Consider the following 21,173-nt stretch of genomic DNA (forward strand, 5'->3'; position numbering starts at 1 on the left):
TCATTCAGAACACCAAATCTTCTTTTAAGGCTTGTATCAAAACTCACATCATCATGAACTCCAACACATCTCATGAAAAAATGTTGAGTTGTTACAATTTGCAGTGTATGAATCTCTGCTGGACGCTTCATAACGTAAAAGAATGGATACTATCTCAGCCTCTATCTGGGAACATTATGGTGAGGGAACATGTTCTTATTTCCACTCAGTATAAAACTGTCACTCCATGCTAGCTATTGCTGTAGACAGTGTGCTAGAAATTGGCAGAGCTCAGATCAGGCATAGAGAGTGCATTTTTGTGGAAGGGTTACTGCTGACAACACAAGAACAATGAATTAGAGTCAGGAATAAAAGAAGACATTAAGGTCCCCATGGCACCATCTTAAAAGAATTTAATATTCTGAGATATTTCACTTTCTACTGTATCTACATGCCATTTATAATCCAGACAAAGCAATATCCAGAAAACAAATGAGGTGTAATTTTCATGCTAATTATGCTAGATGCTTTATCCCTTTGTCATATTTATTTTTATATTGTGCCTTTAAAATATAAAAAGACAATAATATTAAAACACACAAATTAAATTTTAACATTGTTTTGCCTTCTGCATTCCTCTGTTTTGCATAATAATTCCCGGTTGACATTTCATCCTGTCTTGTCACTTATATTCCCAGATGACAGAGTTATTTATTCCCTTGGCCAAACCCTGGGGGTTTCTTTTCAATCCTTGCTCAACGAAACCTTGAATGAAATGTGCGGGTGTTCTGAGCAAGGGCAGGAAGAGAAATTAGAAGGTCTAATATTGTTTTGCTTGTGATTGCATAAATCAGGGGCAATATAAATGAAGTTAAGGAATTCAGCAGTTTTACAGTGATGTATGTGATGGTAAAGAATTGGATTGATCAGTAGCATTCATACAATATCATGTGACATTGACCAATCCTTTTTCATTGCTGCTATGTTTTTCTGAGGCAAATTAAATTACAGATTAAACCCACCAACCAGTTCTTGAGTCAGAATATAGTTACAGCCATTTTAATAACATGTTTCATAAAGGGACCCAAGTTGAAAATGTTGTAATTTATTTATCAATGTTCTTTAATATTTTAGGCAGTTCAGATGATCGTTTTTATTTATTTATGTATTTGAGGATTTATTAAATATGCCCATCATCTTTTCTGGGTGAGTCTACAAAACTGACATCACAAGGAACTTAGGCTAAACTGATGTATCTCACTACCAAATCTTGTTTCCCAATGTGTCCCAGTAATACACCCACCATGTAGTGCCCCTTTGCAGTCCCTGTCTGGGAGCAGGGAAAGCAAATTTCGTACGTGAGAGCTCTTCATGGAGCTCTCACCCAGGACTCAAAAAACTACAAGCTCTTGAATTACATTTCCCAAAGGATCTCTCTAGCAGTGGAGAACAGGAGGATGGGGAAATTCCTACTCTAGCTGGAACTTGATATCATCTTGGGCCTAATAGACTAAGAAAAACACAGGGAATTGATCCACATCCCCAATGATGCTGAAGAAGTGCACCCAGCCAGAGACCTGGCTTATATCCTGCTTACATCTAAGAATAATCCTTGGCTTCATCTCATATAGGACAAAACTAATGCCGGAGTTTATGTCAGTGTATTTGCTGTTTACCCCATAATCTTTTTTTCTCAAAAAGTGGTATCAAATTCTGAATCTACCAATTTCCCTGTTTAGATGGACTGGCGCTGCATCTGCTGTGACAACTGCAAGTTTTGCTACTACTTTCCTAAATACGGTTCTTTAGAGACATGTGCTGAAAAATCAGTAGTCATAGAAATTAGGCTAATTAGACGAGATTAAAATTACACTCCCAGAATTAGTGCTGAGCCAAAGTTTGATGCAAATTTCTATTCCTGTTTTTTATATGCCCCATCTCAGCATCATACCAATTTTCACATCTGTTCATGTTAAGACAGCAAGACTGTTAACACATCCCTCCCTTATTCTGAAAATAACCTACTTGAGACGTAGCCTAATCCACAGCAGAACCAGAGCAAGCCATGATGAGGAACCCCACACGATGTCAAAGGTTCAGATGAGCAAAGCCAAAGGAGCATAGCCCATGACACATCCCATGTTACAGTTATCCTCATGTTACATAGCAGTTTGAAATAGTACATAAGACAGCTGGCAGGGATGATATTGGGACTTGCTCATCTAACCAGTGAGCTACAAACAGATGTTGTGCATGAAATTGGAACCACTGCCATTGACACATCTCACATGCCAGACAGTGGGGCAAAGTGACTCAACCTGACATGAAAAGGAAATTGTGTGTGACATGTCCTTCATTTCAATGAGTAACGTGTCACTTCTGGCCCAACTTTTCATCTGAAACATCAAATGCTATTTGACAGGACATACATGTGATTTCTGGGGTGGTGAAAGTCTGCTTATATATATATATATATATATACACACACCAAGTATAATGAGAGGCACCGTGACTATGCGGCAGGAAAACAGTATTTCTGCACTTAAATGTATTATTGGAATCCTTTATCAGAATTTTAGAATTTATTTTTTTATTATACTATGTTGGACTAACATTTATTATAAATACTGTCCACAAGCATCAACAATGATATTTGAGAGGGGTAATTGCCAATGTTTAATTCTTTCTTACAGATCATTGTTTTGCTTCCAGCAGTGCTGTTTCTAACTGGCTGGACTGAAAATATTGTTCTACATTGATGGGTGTGTAAGAGATGATGAGAAACTGTGAGAAGTGAGGAGAGACAGTGAATTGTGCAGGTATATGGCTGCGACAACACAAGATCTGGAAGTCTCCCCTGGTCCTTGGTCAGATGCTTCTGAACAACGGTGCTTGCTCATGTATCTGGTTACACAGTGACAGCTTTCTTTTCCAGACTCAAGACTCCAAATCTGAGAGGAAATTGGCATTTTACAGCAATGACAAAATCATAGAGCTCAGAGACAGCTGGAAGTATTTCCTAAGTTCCTTTCATAATAGAATTTCTCCAGGTAAACAAGTGCTCTAGTCACCATGGGCAAAGTTACAACGATGTGAATGAGAATAGATTCCCTGTGCATAGGCATAGATGGGCCCGTCCTTTCACTCCTAACTTGTGAATCTATAAGATCCTTTGATAAGATGTGTACAGCACTGCGAAACTTGCTGACAACTAGTGAGCCAGATAAGGACCTCAGTGCGCCCGAATGTAGCAGCACTATATACAGCCCCTTGCAGACAACGTCTAGCTTAGTGTCTATGTTTTGGAAGAGATTCACCTGTGAACACTTCCAAGTGAAAACAAATATTATTTTCTTTAAATTGTAGGCAATGTTCTAACCTCACACAAAGAATTTAATCTTAGTGACCTTGCTTTTGTGATAGATTTCTTCATTCTGTTAAGATCACTAGAGGCAGTAAAGAAAGAGGAATTTTCCCAGGACCTCTACCCAGAACACCCCTGGGTCTGAAATACAGACACTCATCCAGCAAAGTATTTGATCATGTGCTGAAAGTCAAATAATGAAGAGCCCACTGGTGGGCGCGGTAATCTCCTGTAGTTTACACAAAGCTTTGTGGGCTTTGCTAGACTTTATGTGAATAAAAAAGCTCTTAAAAAGGTGCACTTCCTCCTAGCTTCTCAAATTAGAGGTTAGGAGAGAACAGAATGATTTCAGTTGGTAAGGATAAACATCTTGGCCAAGAGTAAGTTGCAAAATACCCACCCACCTCCTTGTTGCTCACTTGTGGATATAAAAGGCCTATAATAAACAGAGAAATCTGGGAAAGGAGGTCTCATGGCAGTGTAGCACCTCAAGTACTTTGTACTCAATAATTAACATTTTTCCTTGATGCTTTGAATTATCAGATATTCCCAAAGCATGTGCAGGAGAGAGCAAAGCAGATTTACAATGCTAACAGGGATTTTATTAGTGGCAACATTGGTGGTATGCATGTAGGCAGAGAGCCAATGGGTACCAAAAATTGGGTGAGGTTTTTTGCTGAATTAGTCATGCTCCAATGTTCATAAAGTTTTTATTTCTGATATTCAAGTTTGCAAGTCCTGGTCCAGCTGCCAGGATTCAGGGCTTTAGTTCAGGTATCAGAAAGTGATGGATATTGACTGCAGTAAACCTAAGAGTTGACTCTGAAGAGACCTCATAGTTCTGCCAACATGTTCAGAGACTGCACTCACTCCTAAGTTTCAATGTTCTGCTCTTCTGTAGTTTACACCCAGCCCCCACTGTTCCACCTCTCCACCAGCAAGTGTTCCCCAAGCTCCACAAGCTTCTCTAACCATGTTCTTGTAGTAAACTCCATCTGAGAGGAGATACATGGCTCCAGGACAGACAACTCAGTTGTGTGGGGCAACCCTAGTGTTGGCTGCTACGATCTCTGCTACTGATAATTCCCAAATGAGATGGCTTTTGTGACCACTAGCAAAAAATAGCAGGGAAATTGAAAACAACATAATTTTCAGTCAGAAAGTGTAAGACCCAGAAACTGTGTATCATTTTCAAATCACCAGGTGTCAGTGGTTCAGAAAAAATTCTTTGAAGGTTTCCTGATTCATGGGGAACTGAAAACATCATCACTTCAATCTGATACCAGATCTAATCCGCCCAAATTTAAATACCCTATGAGTCAGAAATCAAACCCATCAGACAGCTCTCCAGTTTTAACTTGCTCAATGCCAATTACAGAATTTGGACTTGCAAATAGTCATGTTATTGCGTCCATATCATTCAGAAATAAAGACATCATGACCATGCAGACAGGTCATTAAGTCAGACAACTCTGCTTTGCTTTCTGTCTGTTATTTATTTGCAAAATAAAGAAATATTTGAAATAGTGATATGTGGTGTCCTATGGACGTACACTTGATTGCAGCTTCTTAGACACAGTCCTGGGTTTGGCTGGGATAGAGTTAATTTTCAGAAGAAGCTGGGAGGGTACACAGTCAGGACAGCTGACCCAAACTACCCAAGGGGATATTCGATACGATATGATGTCATGCTCAGTATGTAACTGGGGGAGCTGGCTGGGGGGAGAAGGAAACATGGCTTGGGAACAGGCTGGGCATTGGGTTCTAGATGGTGAGCAATTGCATTGTGCATCACTCACTTTATATATTCTTTTATTAATATTATTGTAACTATTATTTCTTCTCTCCATGTGTTGTCCTAGCAAACTGTCCTTATCTCAACCCATGAGGTTTTACCTTTTTCTTCTGATTCTCCTCCCCATTGCACCAGAGGGGGAGGAATAAGTGTGTGGCTGCATGGTGCTTAGTTGCTGGCTGGGCTTAAACCATGACAGACACCAACATCAATATTTGTTTTGAAAAAATTTTATGCAATGGGGGCATTAACAGCTGTTTATGTTGATTCTCTGTTGTCTAATAATAATCACACTGCAGACTTTCTCTTTCTTTGGCCAATTCTGTGACCCATCTTCACTATTTAGTTCTCTACTTTGAGAAAACCTGTGGCAATATGGACCTGTATCTCTCTGCTAAATTTAGCTGAAATTTGCTCATGGGTTAAAAAAAATTACTGGGAGGGAGAGGAAATACAAACAGATACACAGATGGCCCAATTGCTTAAGTCTTCTTTCCTCCTGAAGATAAGCTTTCGAACTGATATACCAGACTAATGTCAACCAATATGCCATGGGAATGGGTCTAAGTGCTTGAAGCATGATAATGTATTCCTCTAAAATCTTACAAATGGAGTCAATGTTCCAGAGCACTTTCCCAAATAGGAAAGTAGTCTGTGAAGTATGTTAAGAACATGTGCCCCTTGAAATTCAACTGTAGCTTTTAAAAAGAGATAGTCTAGAAAAATGAAGGGTAAATACAGTAAGAAGTACAGAAGAGGAACCATTTGCCAGCTGGAAATAGCACAAAGGGAGCATCAGCCTATGCCAGTCTGCCTGGGTCACTGCTTCCTGCAGTGAAATACAGCAGCTATTTACTTCTGTCACCATTTATAGAACATATTAAACTACAAAATAGTCTTGAGGTAATGTATAATGATTTCCCTCCCCTGTTAAAATTGGCTTTGAACAGCTGTCATATAGTTATTAAAACATCCTATAAGGAACAGATTAGAAATTACCCATGCACAGAAATAATTCTGCAAGTCGAGAAATTATTTTATCTTTCTGAATTAGCAATGAAATGTTAACAAAAACTTCTCAGCAGTGTAATGGTGCACTGGTTTTGGCTGGGATGGAGTTAATTTTCTTCATAGCAGCTTGTAGGGTGCTATATTTCCTATTTGTGACCAAAACAGTGTCGATAACACACCAGTGTTCTGGCTGTTGCTGAAAAGCATCAAGGCCTTTTCTGTTTCTCACGCTGCCCTGCCAGCAAGTAAACTGGGGGTGTGCAAGGAGTTGGGAGGAGACACAGCCAGGACAGCTGACCCCAGCTGACCAAAGAGATATTCCATACCAGATGATGTTGTCCTCAGCAGTAAAAGCTGGGGGAAGAAGGAAGAAGGGGGAACATTTGGAGTTAGAGTGTTTGTCTTCCCAAGTTACATGTGATGGAGCCTGCTTTCCTGGAAATGGCTATACATCTGCTGCCAACGGGAAGAAGCAAATGAACTCCTTATTTTGCTTTGCTTGCACATGCAGCTTTTCCTTTACCTATTAAACTGTTTTTATATTCACCCACAAGTTTTCTCACTTTTGTCCTTCCAATTCTCTCCCCCACCCTGGCGTGGGGGTGTGAGTGAGTGCCTGCGTGGGGCTGAGCTGCCTACTGGGTGGATTAACCCACAACAAGCAGTTTTTAGTCCATTCATCTTGCTCAATTGACTCAACAGCACGTTTTCAGCTGTCTTAGAAACAATTGCTTGATTATATTGAACAAATAAATGAAAGAGCTGGAATATGTAATCAAGGCGTGCCATGAAGTAGTCCTTGAAAGAAGCTGAATGGTTTCACCTAATTCCTGGTGCATGTTAAGTCAGATCCATGGAAGATTCATAAACCATGCCTCATAATGCCTTCAGTAACTGGTGGCTGATGCTTCTATTTTGCTTATACTAATGAAATATCCCACAATGTTAATAAATACATCCAGTTAATAAAATACACAAAGAGATGTCTTCAAGGCAGATGGGTGAAAAGGTTACTCTGCCTGCATTTGATTGCCCAGCAGTAAGTACTGCTCGTTAGGAGAAGAGGTGCAGTATAGTATATTAAGAAAGCAATATATATGCTCTGATGAAAAAGATCAGAGACAGACTTGATGAAAATCACTTTAAACAGACAGGGGCTCATGTCACGCTGGGTTCCCAAATCTTACTGAATGTTCTAGACATCAAACAGAAGTGAGGACATGAATTGTCCTTTGAATTTCTTTTTTTTAATGTGGCCCCCTTTAGTAAGTCTACGTTGGACATGACTCTGACCCTTTAGGCAGTGGAAGTGGAAGAGTGTTTGGCTGGTGAGTCCCACAGCTGCTCTGTGCACTCTGCTGCTACTTGCAGGCTGAGTAGCAGAATTGGAGGCAACTCAGGGAACAAGAGAGTCATGGATTTGGGAGAAGAAATGGCCTCACCTGCATGTTAGGTCTTCTAAGAAAGAGTCCCAGAGACATTTCCTGAACAGCAGGGAACCTGGCTCCCTCTAGGGTTTTTTTGAGCCGTAATTCTTTCTTTCTTGGCCTTGTTTCAATAAGAATGGAGGCTTTCACCCAAAATATCACCCTGTGGCAAGGACACTCTGCTGGATGTAGGAGCTGCCACTGCAGACACCCTTAACCCAAGGAGTACCTGAGATAGAGGCCTCCCACTGAATGAACACATATTCAAATGAAAGGAGGACAAAATCGTTGCCTACACTTAACGTTCAGCCTTTGAGCTCTGCTACAGCTCTAAATAGGCATGGAAACTAAATACAGGCTTTTCCATACATCTCTCCCTCTGACACTTCCTGTTGCCTGAGATCGACTCCATCTGCTATGAAACCCCGTGGAGAACAACCTCCACCCCCAAGCCGCTATTCAGCTAAATTAGCACCGCAAACTCCCTGGTGGAGCAGGGCACTGAATGTGGGGAGGGCACTGCTAAAAGGCGCAAATGCCGAAGTTTGGGGATGCAGTACACAGGGAAATACCACAGGCCCAGTAGGGAAATGTGGCAGAAGCCAGGCTGGAACCTGGTCAGTCCTATTAGACCTCCTTCCAGATCCTTTTCAGTCCTCCAGGCAACCACCCTTGCTCTACTTCCAGGATGTGTTTATTTCACAGCCATTTATCATTTGGGTTTTCCATTTTTCATCTGTTTTGTGTTTCAGTGGCGGGGTTTTGGTAGCAGGGGAGGGGCTACAGGGGGGGCTCCTGTGAGAAACTGTCAGGAGCTTCCCCGGCTCCAAGTCGGACCCACCGCTGGCCAAGGCCGAGCCCATCAACGACAGTGGTAGCACCTCTGGGAGAACAGATTTAAGAAGGGGAACCTGCAGCAGGGGAGGAGATTGGAATGTGAAAGGAACCCTTCTGCAGACATCAAGGTCAGTGAAGAAGGAGGGGAGGAGGTGTGCCGGAGGAGGGGACGCCCCTGCTGCCCGATGGCAGGCTGTCCCCCCCCAGCCCATGGAGGGGAGTGGGGGAACAGATGCCCACCTGCAGCCCGGGGAGGAGCCCACACCGGAGCAGGGGGATGCCCCCCAGGATGGCCAGGACTCCATGGGAAAGCCCGTGCTGGAGCAGTCTGTGCCTGAAGGACTGCAGCCCACGGAAAGGACCCATGCCAGAGCAGTTTTTGGTGAACTGTCTCCCGTCAGAGGGACCCCACGGTGGAGCAGGGGATGAGTGAGGAATCCTCCCCCTGAGGAGGAAGGAGCGGCAGAGACAATGTGTGATGAACTGACCTCAACCCCCATTCCCTGTCCCCCTGCGCTGCTGGGGGGGAGGAGGGAGAGAAGTCGGGAGTGGAGATGAGCCTGGGAAGGAGGGAGGGGTGGGAGGAAGGTGTTCTAAGGTTTGGTTTTACTTCTCAGTATCATTGATTTGATTTGATTGGTAGTAAATTAAATTGATTCTGTTTTTTCCCCAAGTCTAGTGTGTTTTTTGCCCGTGATCATAAGTGGTGAGTGATCCCTCCCAGTCCTTGTCTCAACCCATGAGCTTTTCTTTATATTTTCTCCTCCCCATCCCACCGGGTGGAGGAGTGAGCAAGCAGCCTTGTGGTGCTTTGTTGCTGGCTGGGCTTAAATCATGACATCATCCAATCACAAATACTTCCTAAATAGGATAGAAAATTGTCAGATTGCACTTAGCTGGAAAAAAGAAGATGGAAGTGAAACTTTGCTGGATTGTCCCCAGATTCACAGCAGAGAGATAGCATAAAGTCCTCAGTGATTCGATATTGTTCCTGTCAGCCATCTAAGGAAGCACTCAAGAGTAGCTCCTGTTATAGTAGTTATAGTAGTTTCAAGCTTATCTTTGGGCAGAAGACTTCTTTGTAAATTTTGCCTTCTCTTTTTATTTGTACTTGCCAAAATGCCTGTGATATTGTTACCAAGACTTTACAGTCCTCCCTAATGGCAGGAGCTAATACAGCCTTAGTCATTTTATGCTGGGTGAACAGCCAATTGTTCACACTAGAGATTTTTTTAACCCTCACGAATAACAACAAAAAGCATTTAAAAAAGAAAAAAGCACTTGAAAGCTTGTAATTTTCTGCCAAATACTTTACACAGAAAGATAGATTTTGTTAATACCAGTTTTCCCAAGTGTCTCAATTACCTGAAAACCCTGCTTAGTTTAAATGCTACAAGCAAATGAAAGAGAGAAATAAACAGTGAAAACTGCCAAATCTAAAATTGAGAAATCTTATTATAACTTATGGATAGCTCACCCAGTCCCTAATGCCTGAGCCAAGGGAAAGAGTATCTGGACACCGTAAGCACTTGTTCTGCACTTGTTCATGATTATTATCTGTTCCCAGCTTGATCACTGCCCTGAAAGCACTCACTGCAGGGGGACTGTTCAGATAAGCTATGTTGGGCATGTATGTAAGAGTTTGCGTAAACAAACAGGGGCTGATGCTTAACAAGTACTTTAATTTGGCAAGTCAGATACTGGAAAAAGGGAAGCCTTCATTTCCCTTTGAGCATGGGTGATTCTCATCACATCAAATCACCTGTGAGGACCACCCACCAATTTGGACCTGGTTTCTCTGGCACTATTTTTTGCAAAGGTTCAGATCAAGGCTTGGACTCTGTTCTCTTCCTGGTCAAGCTGTAACAAAGCCGTCATTGACCCCTGGGATGACTGCACACACTGCCACAATGAATCACCATCTCCTTGAAGAATTCTTTAACAGCTACTCACAACAGCAAGGACAAAGTTTGCCAAAGGTCAACACATTAAGCCCTTGCATCCGTTTACTTTGGTTTTATTTCACATACGAGATCCAAGACATAGGGTCACTAATCAGAGATGAGACCTGCCTCCAACATGGGAAAGTACTGTAGCCACAGGCACACTTCTGTAATAGCAGTCAATCCGATCCTGTAAGTGTAATGAAAGCAGAATATGACTCCCATAGGGAGTTCTCATGTAGGCAACAAGAATAACTTCCTTGCAACAGCCAAATCTTGCTTACTTTTTGACTTGTGTAATTCCATTTAATTAATAAAGTGAGTAGGATTAGTGCCTTGGTATTACAAAACAGACCTTGTATTTCATTGACATATGCCTGTAACAGCAACCACAAATCATCTGCCATTTATTAGGCAGTCTCGTGGATCTCTCATCACAAAATTCGCATACCTCAGAGAAGGATGAAGCTAATGATCAGCATAGTATGCATTTATGAGAAACAAAACCTACTGCTTTTCTTTTTAACCAAGAAGATATTTTCATTATTCATTTTAAAAGTTACAGATTGAATCAATTAATTTCTGGATAAAAATTCAATCTCACCCACAGTCTAAGCAGAGTGATTTTCTCAGACTGATAAAAACAGTGGAGCTCTGGAGCCTTCTAGGGGAGGATTCCACAGCCTTTGAAGATCCAAAGTTTGTCGCTTAGGTTGTTAATCTAAGCCTTCAGGCTATAGGATGAAACAGCCTGGCAAACTAATTTTCTGTGGTTCTGTCATGGGCTTGTTTTAACCACACTCGTGCCCAGTCATTGCAGTTCTAAAGAGTGGCACAAGGCCAACCTGCTTCCCAGATCTGAAGATCAAGTGCCCATTCACAGGTTAGGGGGGTAGGGTGTCAATTGTTAATACCCACACTTAAATTTACTCTTTGCGAATCATAGCTGTTCCACATTTTCATTTGTTCAGCTGAGTTAATTTAATGTGCCTTATTATTAGCTTTTATTACAGTGGGTTATTGAGGAGGTATGATAACATGGGATAGAAAAGCTTACATTTTAGGCAAGTGCAGTTTGTCCAACATGCTGAAATTTGCTTTCCTCTTCCTGGTTTCAACAAATGTATGTCAAGTTTAGTCTCTGGATGGCATTTGGCTCTTGCACAGAGGTTGCTGTACTAGTTACATACTAATGCAGAACATGTAGTACATGCAGTACTTCATTTACGCTGTTATGAAATATAAAGCAAAACCACCTACATATGTTACATGTAAAAGTAAAACTATCAATCATAGGCAGGTCTCCTGCTGAATATTTATAGAGACCAATTTGGCTTTCTAAAGTTTTTTACGTTAGTAATAACAGGGTCAATAACTTTCCTATGTATATTCAGCATAAGCAAAATGCTCTCCTTAGAAGAGGACCAACAAAACCTTGTGTGGGCTGCTCAAATCCTGTGTAAAACCTAGTTTCAGGAATTAAGAGTTAGGAGAGTGGGTGGTATATTGAGCCTCTGCAAAGGGTGAGTGTAGCTGTAGGGATGTCTGCAACACTGACAGCATTTGTTGCAGCCTGTGCAGGCATACTTGAGCATCGTCTCATCTCCCTCAATGCATACCTATGACAATGAAGTCATGGAAACAGTGGCTTCAGTGCCAGCTAGATGAGGCAGATGGGCACTGGCTACTTATTCTGGCAGCTATATCACATGATAAAGGCTGTGCTGCTAGATCTTGGCTGCTTGGTTCTCACCAGACTAGCTGGATTGACACATACATGGGAGCTGTAATCATCTCTTTGGCTGCAGTATAACTTTTGGTGATGTGCTATGCCTTTGTCCTGGACATGGGATATGCTATGGCTCTACCCAGCCACAGGTGTGGGCATCATCTCATTTTTAGTGCCGTGACAAGAAAGCAAGAACTGAGGCACTGGCCCATATCCCTCTCACTCTTGAATCAGATCACCTACTCATGACAGGAGCTTCTGTCTCATGGTCCAACATGGTCTGTATAATATTAGACAATTTTTGTAATCTAGATACCATCTTGCAGATCTTTTTAGAGAAGACAAAGAGTGTACAAATAAAAGTGACTCCAAGTTCTCACTAGCTCTTACACTGCAAAGGGCGAAGTGTTCTGCTTGTTCAGCTTGTTCAGCTTGGATGTAAGGAAAAATGCAGAAAGCTGGCATTTCAGTCTCATGGAACTGAAGAACCTTATGCAGCTCAAAGCCCAGTGATATAACTTTTGCTCCAGAAGAAATATGTCTTGTATACTTCTAGCCAGTGTAGGGGAGAAATGGAGAGCCAGCATAAGTAACACACCATTTCATAATGACCTATCATTATTCTCCAGGTTCTTAGAATCTACACTGGTGAGCAATAACCTCCTACTTCATGCAAGTTTATTGTGGAGGATGGAATAGTGGTGGTGATCACCCTGTCTTGCATCTTTCATGCCAAATGCTAACGTCACACAGAAACTTAGAATAGGTTAATCCTCCCCCCATCCTCTTTTTCACAAAATTGTCATGAATCATACATTGGTTTATGATGGGATCATACATCAATTTATGAATTGAATTATAGGATAGGATTACCCACAATAACAAAGGACTGGATTTGATAACCAAATAAGCCTTTTCCACTCTGCTTTCCTGCTCAACAATTTAGGCCATGCACTGCCTGGTCTGAATTCCATGGGATTTCTTCACATACTCAGTTTACGTGAGAAGCTGTATATGCTGAATTAAAAGTTAATTAAACATTGGAACTTCCTGGCCTTTTCTTTGCCTCCACCCTTTCCCTTTGATAGCTGAATGTACTGCTTTACTTCAGAAAACCAAAGTACCCTGGCAGGAGGGAGGCATAATACAAGCACGTGCCCTGAATACGGAGAGTTGTGAGTGCAGCTCTGGCAGTGCATCTCACTCCTGACCCTCAGCACCTCTGCCACGGGCACATTCGCAGGGCTCATCAGGGCAGACTTAGCATGCATAGCAAACACCCTGTACAATGGTGCAACTATGCAAAAATTCCCTACTAAGGGGAAAATCTTAGAGCAGTAAGCTCCTTCTCTGCTTAATTGGAATGCGAGGACATGGGTCTTACAAAAGAACATGCTAACAGTCTGTGTCACACCGGTCTTTCCCTCTTCAGCCTCTTTTCCTGTCTCTTAAACCTGACGATACCTGTTTATACTTGTTCAGTGAACCCAGCAGTCTCACACATGCTGGTTTAGATTCATTTCTTGGCTGAGGTGAGCAATGTGAATAAAGCTCTGTATGTAGATCTAGGGGAATGTGAAGGTTGATTTTAAACTTGAAGCTAGGTTACAAGGATAAAATGACAATGTAAAATCTTGTGTTCTGTCTGGTTTAGAATGCAGCTCTTGCATATCCTTTGAAGCATTTTGCCTTAGTGCTTTCAGATGAAGAAATTCTGCATCATGCACTGGGAATTTATGACTATGCACACACATATACTCCCCCCCCAGTATTTCAACCAATAATAAAAGCTGCTTATTACTAAAAAAGCTATCAAAAGTCACAAAGCTACATGGGATATTCACACCAGCATCAACTAAAGCCTTCTGGTTTTCCACTTCCCCAGCACCTCTTTCACACTGTGCTTAACAATGTGATATATTCATGCAAGTTTTACTGTAGTTGTAACAGGGCTGAAAATATTAAAACATAACTAAAAAACCCTTGGATCCTCATCATTTACTGTGATATCGCAATAGTGACTTTTTTACATGCAATTCTTAATCTATCGTATTTTAGGAATGGTTCCTTGATGCTGTTAAAGCACCTTTGCAAATTTAATGGATTCATTGTGAATTATTAAGCTTGAACATTACAAATACTTTTTATAAAGATTGCTTCTCGTTGGTGCTTTAAAGATTTTAAAACACAATGACAAATATAAAGCTGAACTTAATATCTCATGTCATCTCTTCATAAAATAGTGCTTTTGCCTAACAGCATTAACACTGTCTGAGATGAGTCTGTTCTGCCAGCCTACCTATGAGAGCTGAGCCGGTCTAATTGTTCTGGCATGTCAGAACATTTTACATTAACGTTGGGAAGTTTTGCTACCCATGTATTATGTTCTGTTGCACCTTTTTGGCACATCCTCTGAGTCTAAGTGGGGTAATAAGCTTATAATACTAACACTGAAGCAATATAAGCTGTGTTTTTCAAAGCTTGTGTTCTGAGCCATATCTACAAGCTGGGGTGCAGCATGATACAATTTGCATTTCTCTGCAAGTCAGGGGCTGCTGCACAGGAGAAAGGATTCAGTCCCAGATAAGAGGAGACTTGGAGATGCTGCTTGGATCCTGCAGGCATTGTCACCAGCAGAATCAGCACAATTCCCAGCTAGCTTCATCCTGCTGAGCAGTCTTGTATTGGCTGGTCCTGACATTTCCAAGAGACAGGAGCTTGCCACCCTCATCCTTCTCTGCCTGCATGAATGTACCACCACTAGGAATCCAGCTGCACAAGACCGTCTGTGCAAATTAAATAGTATTGCTGCTGGAACCACCATAAAAAGGGAATTAGTGAAACTTCTATTGCTAGTTTCATTTAAAAGGCTCATAAAATGTAGGCTTTTTAGTGAAATTACAGAAAGATGTAATGTCTTTTCACCCAATCTCAACCACTGTCAAAATCACTAGAGCGCAGAGGATGCTTTCTGATTTGGTACACATGTATGTGAACTCTCTCAGTGTGGGTTACAGGTTATTGTGTTAAGCAGTAACATACCCATGTCCACTTAGAGTGCTCTAATCATCACATCTGGTTAGAGAGCAGAACCTTTATCTTTTCTGCCTCCTTTTTATTAGACCTGTGGCTCTGTTTTATTATGAGTACTGAACACAAAGATTTTTTTCACGTGAATCAAAAAAATTGTTTTGATTAGACAAAAGGAATACATTTCATTTTGGGTCAGTTCAGTGTTCTGAAAATTACTTCTAATTTTTCAGTTAAGTCACCAAACCAAATGAAGTATTCACAGAGTTCTTACAAGTACCTCACTGATGCTCTAGAAGGCTTACTTAAATAGTATTTGTGAAGCAACCTGAGAACTACCGAAATGCTGACTAAGATGCATTTATGGCCACTTCTCCTTTTTCTACATCCCACTTCACTGATAGGGGTATGTCTGCCTTGTCACTTCCCTGGCACTGAACTATGCACTTAGAACACTAAGGCAACCATCTCCTTGGGCTTCCTTGTACCCAGCTCTGGTTATTAAGGCTGATGAAGTAACGCAAAAATGTGCAACACGAAACCAATTAAAATTCCTATTACAAACCAGCTTAAATGTCAAAAATTCAGCATCCATTTGTACCTTTGCCTGTTCATCTCAAAAGCTTGAGCCCCAGATCTTTGGATATGAAAACTTTGCCTATGTAGTTTCAGTTTTGAACTAACAAACACACTTGCAAACCTTCCCACTTTTCAGTAAAGCTAAAGGTCCCTGGGCATTGGCCAGTGTTTCAGTAAGGTTCTAGTAAGGTTCGCAGGTGGAAATAAACTTCCTACAAAAATGTGCCCGACAAAATCAATTATTTTAAAAACGCTAATCCAGAGGTGGGGACCTCATTTGTACTGAGCCAAGTGTTGAAGACTTCTGCGTTTGTAACGTGGTGTCCAGCAGAGGACGCTCAGCTCCTTCCCAGCTGAATTTGTCTCAGCATTGTGCCACTTTTTGTCCACAGAGATACATGGTGGTCTAATGTGTGAACCTTCCTAATGGTTTGGTTGCACAATTGCCTGCAGAGTATTTATATGAACATTTTAGCAATGTAATATATTGTTTAAAATTATTGTCCTGTATGGTATAAGTATTATCTAAAAGTATTTTTTTTTAAAGCCTGAATGAACCTTTATCATTCTATGATTCTATGAACCTCCCTGTCCCTCCCTGTGGACCAGGTACTAGCTGCAACCCAACACAGCACTGTCCTATCACTACATCTAAAATTTCATTGCAGTTTTATTTACTCTTTGGCTCTTGAGGAATAAAATCCATAAATGAAAAGCAATGAATTGCTGCTGCTGCTTCATGTTGCTAGGAAAGACATGCTTCTCTGTGATGTCATGGCAGCACAGCACAGATGTCATAGTGATGCTTCAGATTCTTCCCTTGGAAGTCTCACTCACCTGGTCACTTTTCAGCTGGCTGTCTGACAGGATGGTCCATCTGCTAGGGTTCAGCTGAAAAGTTTACTCAAACTGAGAAAAAAGAATTTAAAATGGAGCTTTCCTCATTGGAAACTTCATGTGATTCTGTTTTGGCCAAGGGATTTGATTCGTCAGGCTCGACTTCTCTCCGTCCAGCATGTGATGAAAGAGAAGCTAGTGACGCTGCCTTTGAACATCCAACAGAAGAAAGGTCTTTACAAATTTCAACTAGGCAACCTTGGTCAAAAAGAGAGCATCTGAATTCACCTGAGGAGAGCTCTAGCAAAGGCAATGCCTCTCCATGCTTCAGCTTTATGAAGAAGCTCTGGGACATTGTTGAAAGCAGTCGGTTTGAGTCCATTTGGTGGGGTGACAATGGAAAGTGTGTAGTGATTCATGAAGAATTGTTCAAAGAGGAAGTACTAGCAAGGAGAGGACGTCTGAGAATTTTTGAAAGTGAGACCATGAAAAGCTTCAGTTGGCAACTCCATCGGTATGGATTCACGAAAAGGCTGTGGAATTTTCCAAAATTGGGCTCACGCATTGACTTGCTAGCAGAAGAAACAACTGGGGAGGTATGTTGGATCCTCTACATGCAAACTAACTCTCAGAATATTCTAGTGGGACAGATTTCTGTTCCAATTAAATAAGCCTTTACTGCGTAGGAGATGAGGATGATAGTACATGTTCTGATTGTCAAGTTTCTCGGCTCACGTTCAAGAGTTTTTGAAGTAGCATCTGTGAGTAGTAGAAATGCTGATAAAATATACATTGGTTATTTCCAATTACTTTGGGCACATAAAATGAAGAGATATTCTCATCGTATCAGGATTGTTTTTTCTTTTTGTTATTTGCTGCCTGTCTTGCTGGACCAGATGTGCAGTTTTCTTGTGGCACTTGCTGAAGGCTGAGAAGGTAAATGCCAGCATTATATAGTATACCTACATGTTCATTCCATGCTAAAGTTGCTCAAAAGTAATGGTATTTGGGTTTCTAAATCAGTTTGTATGCTTTTGATAATCCTATGCTTCTCTGCTACCAAGCGGCAAAACCACAAGGCTGGTTCCTACTTAACAGGACTGTTTTGCACCATTCTATTCAGCCTAAACTTCAGGTTTAGAACACCCCCAATAGTCCTTTTTAACATCCACATTTCTCTTTTGCAATTAAAATTCTTAGTTCTCCTATCTTTGTGGTTTCCAGTCTCAAGGTGGTGGCAACTAACTCTTTTCCTTTGCATATTTTAGTTTCACTTCTACTACAACCCAAATTTTAGAAGACATTTTCCGTATCTGCTCATGAAGTATAAGCAAAGCTTTGGTCCAAAAAATCAAACACCAGCAAGATTTTCACCAGACATGGATTTGCATGCACGCCACCAGAAGAGAAATCCAGACATTGAGCTTGCGTGGGAGACCACTTTCGAGGAGGAAAGCGGTCCGTTCACAGCAGGTCCAAGGGAGAATGTGCACACCTCTGCACCCAGGAAGACCGCACCTGCCAAGCGACGTGCCTCTACATCTGCACGAAGCGCTGCTCTGACACGTGCAGACCCTGCGGCAGCGGTAGGCAGGGAGGAGCTCAACCCTCTGGCCCCCTCCCTTTTCCCGCAGCACAGCAGCCCCGGCCCGGCTGCCGCTTCTGCTGCCGCTTCATGGGGTTGTGCCGTGCCAGCCGTGCCCAACAGTCCCTTTCCACCAGGGCTGGCACCTCTCACCTCTCCAGCTGGGCTGGCAGCAGCCGCTGCTCTGTCTATGCCAAGGCCACCTCAGGGCCAAACTCCACCAGACCACCGCTGCCTGACTTGCACTTGTGGTACAAACAGCAGACCTGCAGGCGATGGCCTTGGACCCCAACCCAGGGCACGCTAGGTGCCCTCCGCAGCTCTTCTAGAAGTTGCGTAGTCCAAGGGAATAGAGTCTCCTAAGTGTTCCAATAAACTATCTGAATAGAAAGCCTCTGCCAGTTGTCCTGTCCTGTTTTTACAGTGGAATCCCACTCAGGCCCTAACATGAGAGCACAGCAACAGGCCAAAATCAAGGGAAATTGATTCCCTTTGATTGAAGAGAAGGTGTGGTCTTGCTGACTGGCAAACAGACATGGAAAAAGATTTAGAATTCACTGTGTCCTATGAAGTGTCTGGAAAAAGTCACTCCAGTTCCAGGGTCCTTTGCTGATGAGCAATCCTTGAAATAAAATAATGAGCACTGAAACCATTTTCTTCATTTTCCTAATGAATTCAAGAGTGAAACTATTGAGGTCAGTAATGGGATTAGGATCCAACTGATCTGAGAGAGGAATCAAACTATTACGTTTTTTTCTTTTGACATATTGGGAAAAGATACCCTTTTAGAAGTAGGAAGTGACATAGAGTTTCACCTAGAAATAAATAGCACTATAGAATTCTTCCTCTGTTTCATGTGGGAAATGGGTTCAAGATGATCATGTGAGTTGTATATGCTGCAATCGCTCATCAATTCTGCTTCACAGTGGTGGTCTGTAATGCCAGATTTGAAGACATCACTTCCCCAAAACATCTTTTTGTATCTGTTGGCTTTAAAATGGCCTGGCTTCACCCCCATATCTAGTTTATTCCTAGAAACACCTGATTAATGTCAGTTGAGGACTGTATTGGATTTGCGTGGCAAGATTTTGGTAGCGGGGGGGCTACAGGGGTGGCTTCCATGAGAAGCTCCTAGAAGCTTCCCCTATGTCTGACAGAGCCAATGCCAGCCGGCTCCAAGATGGACCCACTGCTGGCCAAGGCCGAGCCCATCATCGACAGTGGTAGTGCCTCTGGGATAACTTATTTAAGAAGGAAAAAAGAAGTTGCTGCAGCACAGAAACTGCAGCCAGAGAGAGGAGTGAGAACATGTAAGAGAAACAACCCTGCAGACCCCCAGGTCAGTGAAGAAGGAGGGGGAGGAGGTGCTCCAGGTGCCGGAGCACAGATTCCCCTGCAGCCCGTGGGGAAGACCACGGTGAGGCAGGCTGTCCCCCTGCAGCCCAGGGAGGTCCACGGTGGAGCAGATCTCCACCTGCAGCCCAGGGAGGACCCCACGCCGGAGCAAGTGGATGCCCGAAGGAGGCTGTGACCCCATGGGAAGCCCGCGCTGGAGCAGGCTCCTGGCAGGACCTGCAGCCCCGTGGAGGGAGGAGCCCACGCTGGAGCAGGTTTGCTGGCAGGACTTGTGACCCCGTGGGGGACCCACGCTGGAGCAGTCTGTGCCTGAAGGACTGCAGCCCATGGAAGGGACCCACGCTGGAGCAGTTCTTGAAGAACTGCAGCCTGTGGGAAGGACTCACATTGGAGAAGTTCATGGAAGACTGTCTCCCATGGGAGGGACCCCATGTTGGGGAAGAGCGTGAGGAGTCCTGTCCCTGAGGAGGAAGGAGCGGCAGAGACAATGTGTGATAAACTGATCGTAACCCCCCATTCTCCATCTCCCTGTGCCGCTGGGGGGAGAAGGTGGAGAATTCAGGAGTGAAGCTGTGCCCAGGAAGAAGCGGGGGTGGGGGAGGATTAAGATTTGGGTTTATTTCTCATTACCCTACACTGGTTTGATTGGCAATAAATTAAGTTAATTTTCCCCAAGTTGAGTCTGTTTTGCCCATGGTGGTAATTGCTGAGTGATCTCTCCCTGTCCTTACCTTGACCCATGAGCCCTTTGTCATATTTTCTCTCCACTGTCCAGCTGAGGGGGGGAGTGATAGAATGGCAGTGTGGTGCTTAGTTGCTGGCTGGGGTTAAACCATGACAAGGACCAAAATTTATTCAATCCTCTCTCGGACAAAAATCTTGCTGGCCTCCAGGAGACTGTCATTGGCATCAGATGTGCAGCGCTGCTCCCTTGTTGTGTGATAAAGAGCCATGTTTTTCATTCATAGTAAAATGTAATAAAAGTCTCTAAACAAATCCAGAAGTGTTTTGAAGATCAGAAGAGAGTGGGATTAAATTTTGCACCATGAACAGTGTGTCAGTATCCAGCTGCACCCTTTGCAGGTTTGGGTACACAGGAGACTACAGGAAACAACTTCAATGGTATGAAATAAAATGACGGGCTGATGAGTTGGGCTCAAAGAGTTAGAGTAAATGGGGTTACATCAGACTGGCAGCCAGTCACCAGTAGGGTTCCTCAGGGCTCAGCTTTAGGCCCAGTGCTCTTTAATGTTTTTATAAATTATCTGGACGCAGGAGTCGAATGTACATGAAGTAAGTTTGCTAATGATACTAAATTAGGAGGAGCTGTGGACTCCCTCAAGAGTAGAGAGGTCTTACAGACAGATCTGGATAGACTAGAGAGATGAGCAATCACCAACTCTATGAAAGTTAACAAGAGCAAGTGCCAGATTCTGCACCTGGGATGGGGTAATCCGGTTATACATACCAATTAGGGGATGAGAGGCTGAAGAGCAGCCCTGCAGAAAGAGATCTGGGGGTCTGGGTTGATGGCAAGACGAATATGAGTCAACAGCGTGCCCTGGCAGCCAAAAGGGCCAACCATGTCCTGGGGTGCATCAAGCAGAGCATAGCTAACCAGTCGAGGGAGGTGATTGTCCCACCCTTCACCGCACTGGTGCGGCCCCATCTCGAGTACTGTGTGCAGTTTGGGGCACCTCA

At 42.8% G+C, this 21,173-nt stretch overlaps 1 protein-coding gene across 1 annotated transcript; it reads left to right on the forward strand.

The window, feature by feature from the left end:
* Positions 1-16,623: 16,623 nt before the first annotated feature.
* LOC115333542 (heat shock transcription factor, Y-linked-like) lies at positions 16,624-18,512 on the forward strand. The gene is made up of 2 exons (XM_029996610.2): positions 16,624-17,127; positions 17,800-18,512. Exons 1-2 carry the CDS (start codon positions 16,624-16,626, stop codon positions 18,421-18,423), a joined length of 1,128 nt encoding a protein of 375 aa, XP_029852470.1. The 3' UTR covers positions 18,424-18,512.
* Positions 18,513-21,173: the final 2,661 nt, after the last annotated feature.

Source organism: Aquila chrysaetos, chromosome 21 (genome assembly GCF_900496995.4).
Source record: "Aquila chrysaetos chrysaetos chromosome 21, bAquChr1.4, whole genome shotgun sequence".
Taxonomy (NCBI): domain Eukaryota; kingdom Metazoa; phylum Chordata; class Aves; order Accipitriformes; family Accipitridae; genus Aquila; species Aquila chrysaetos.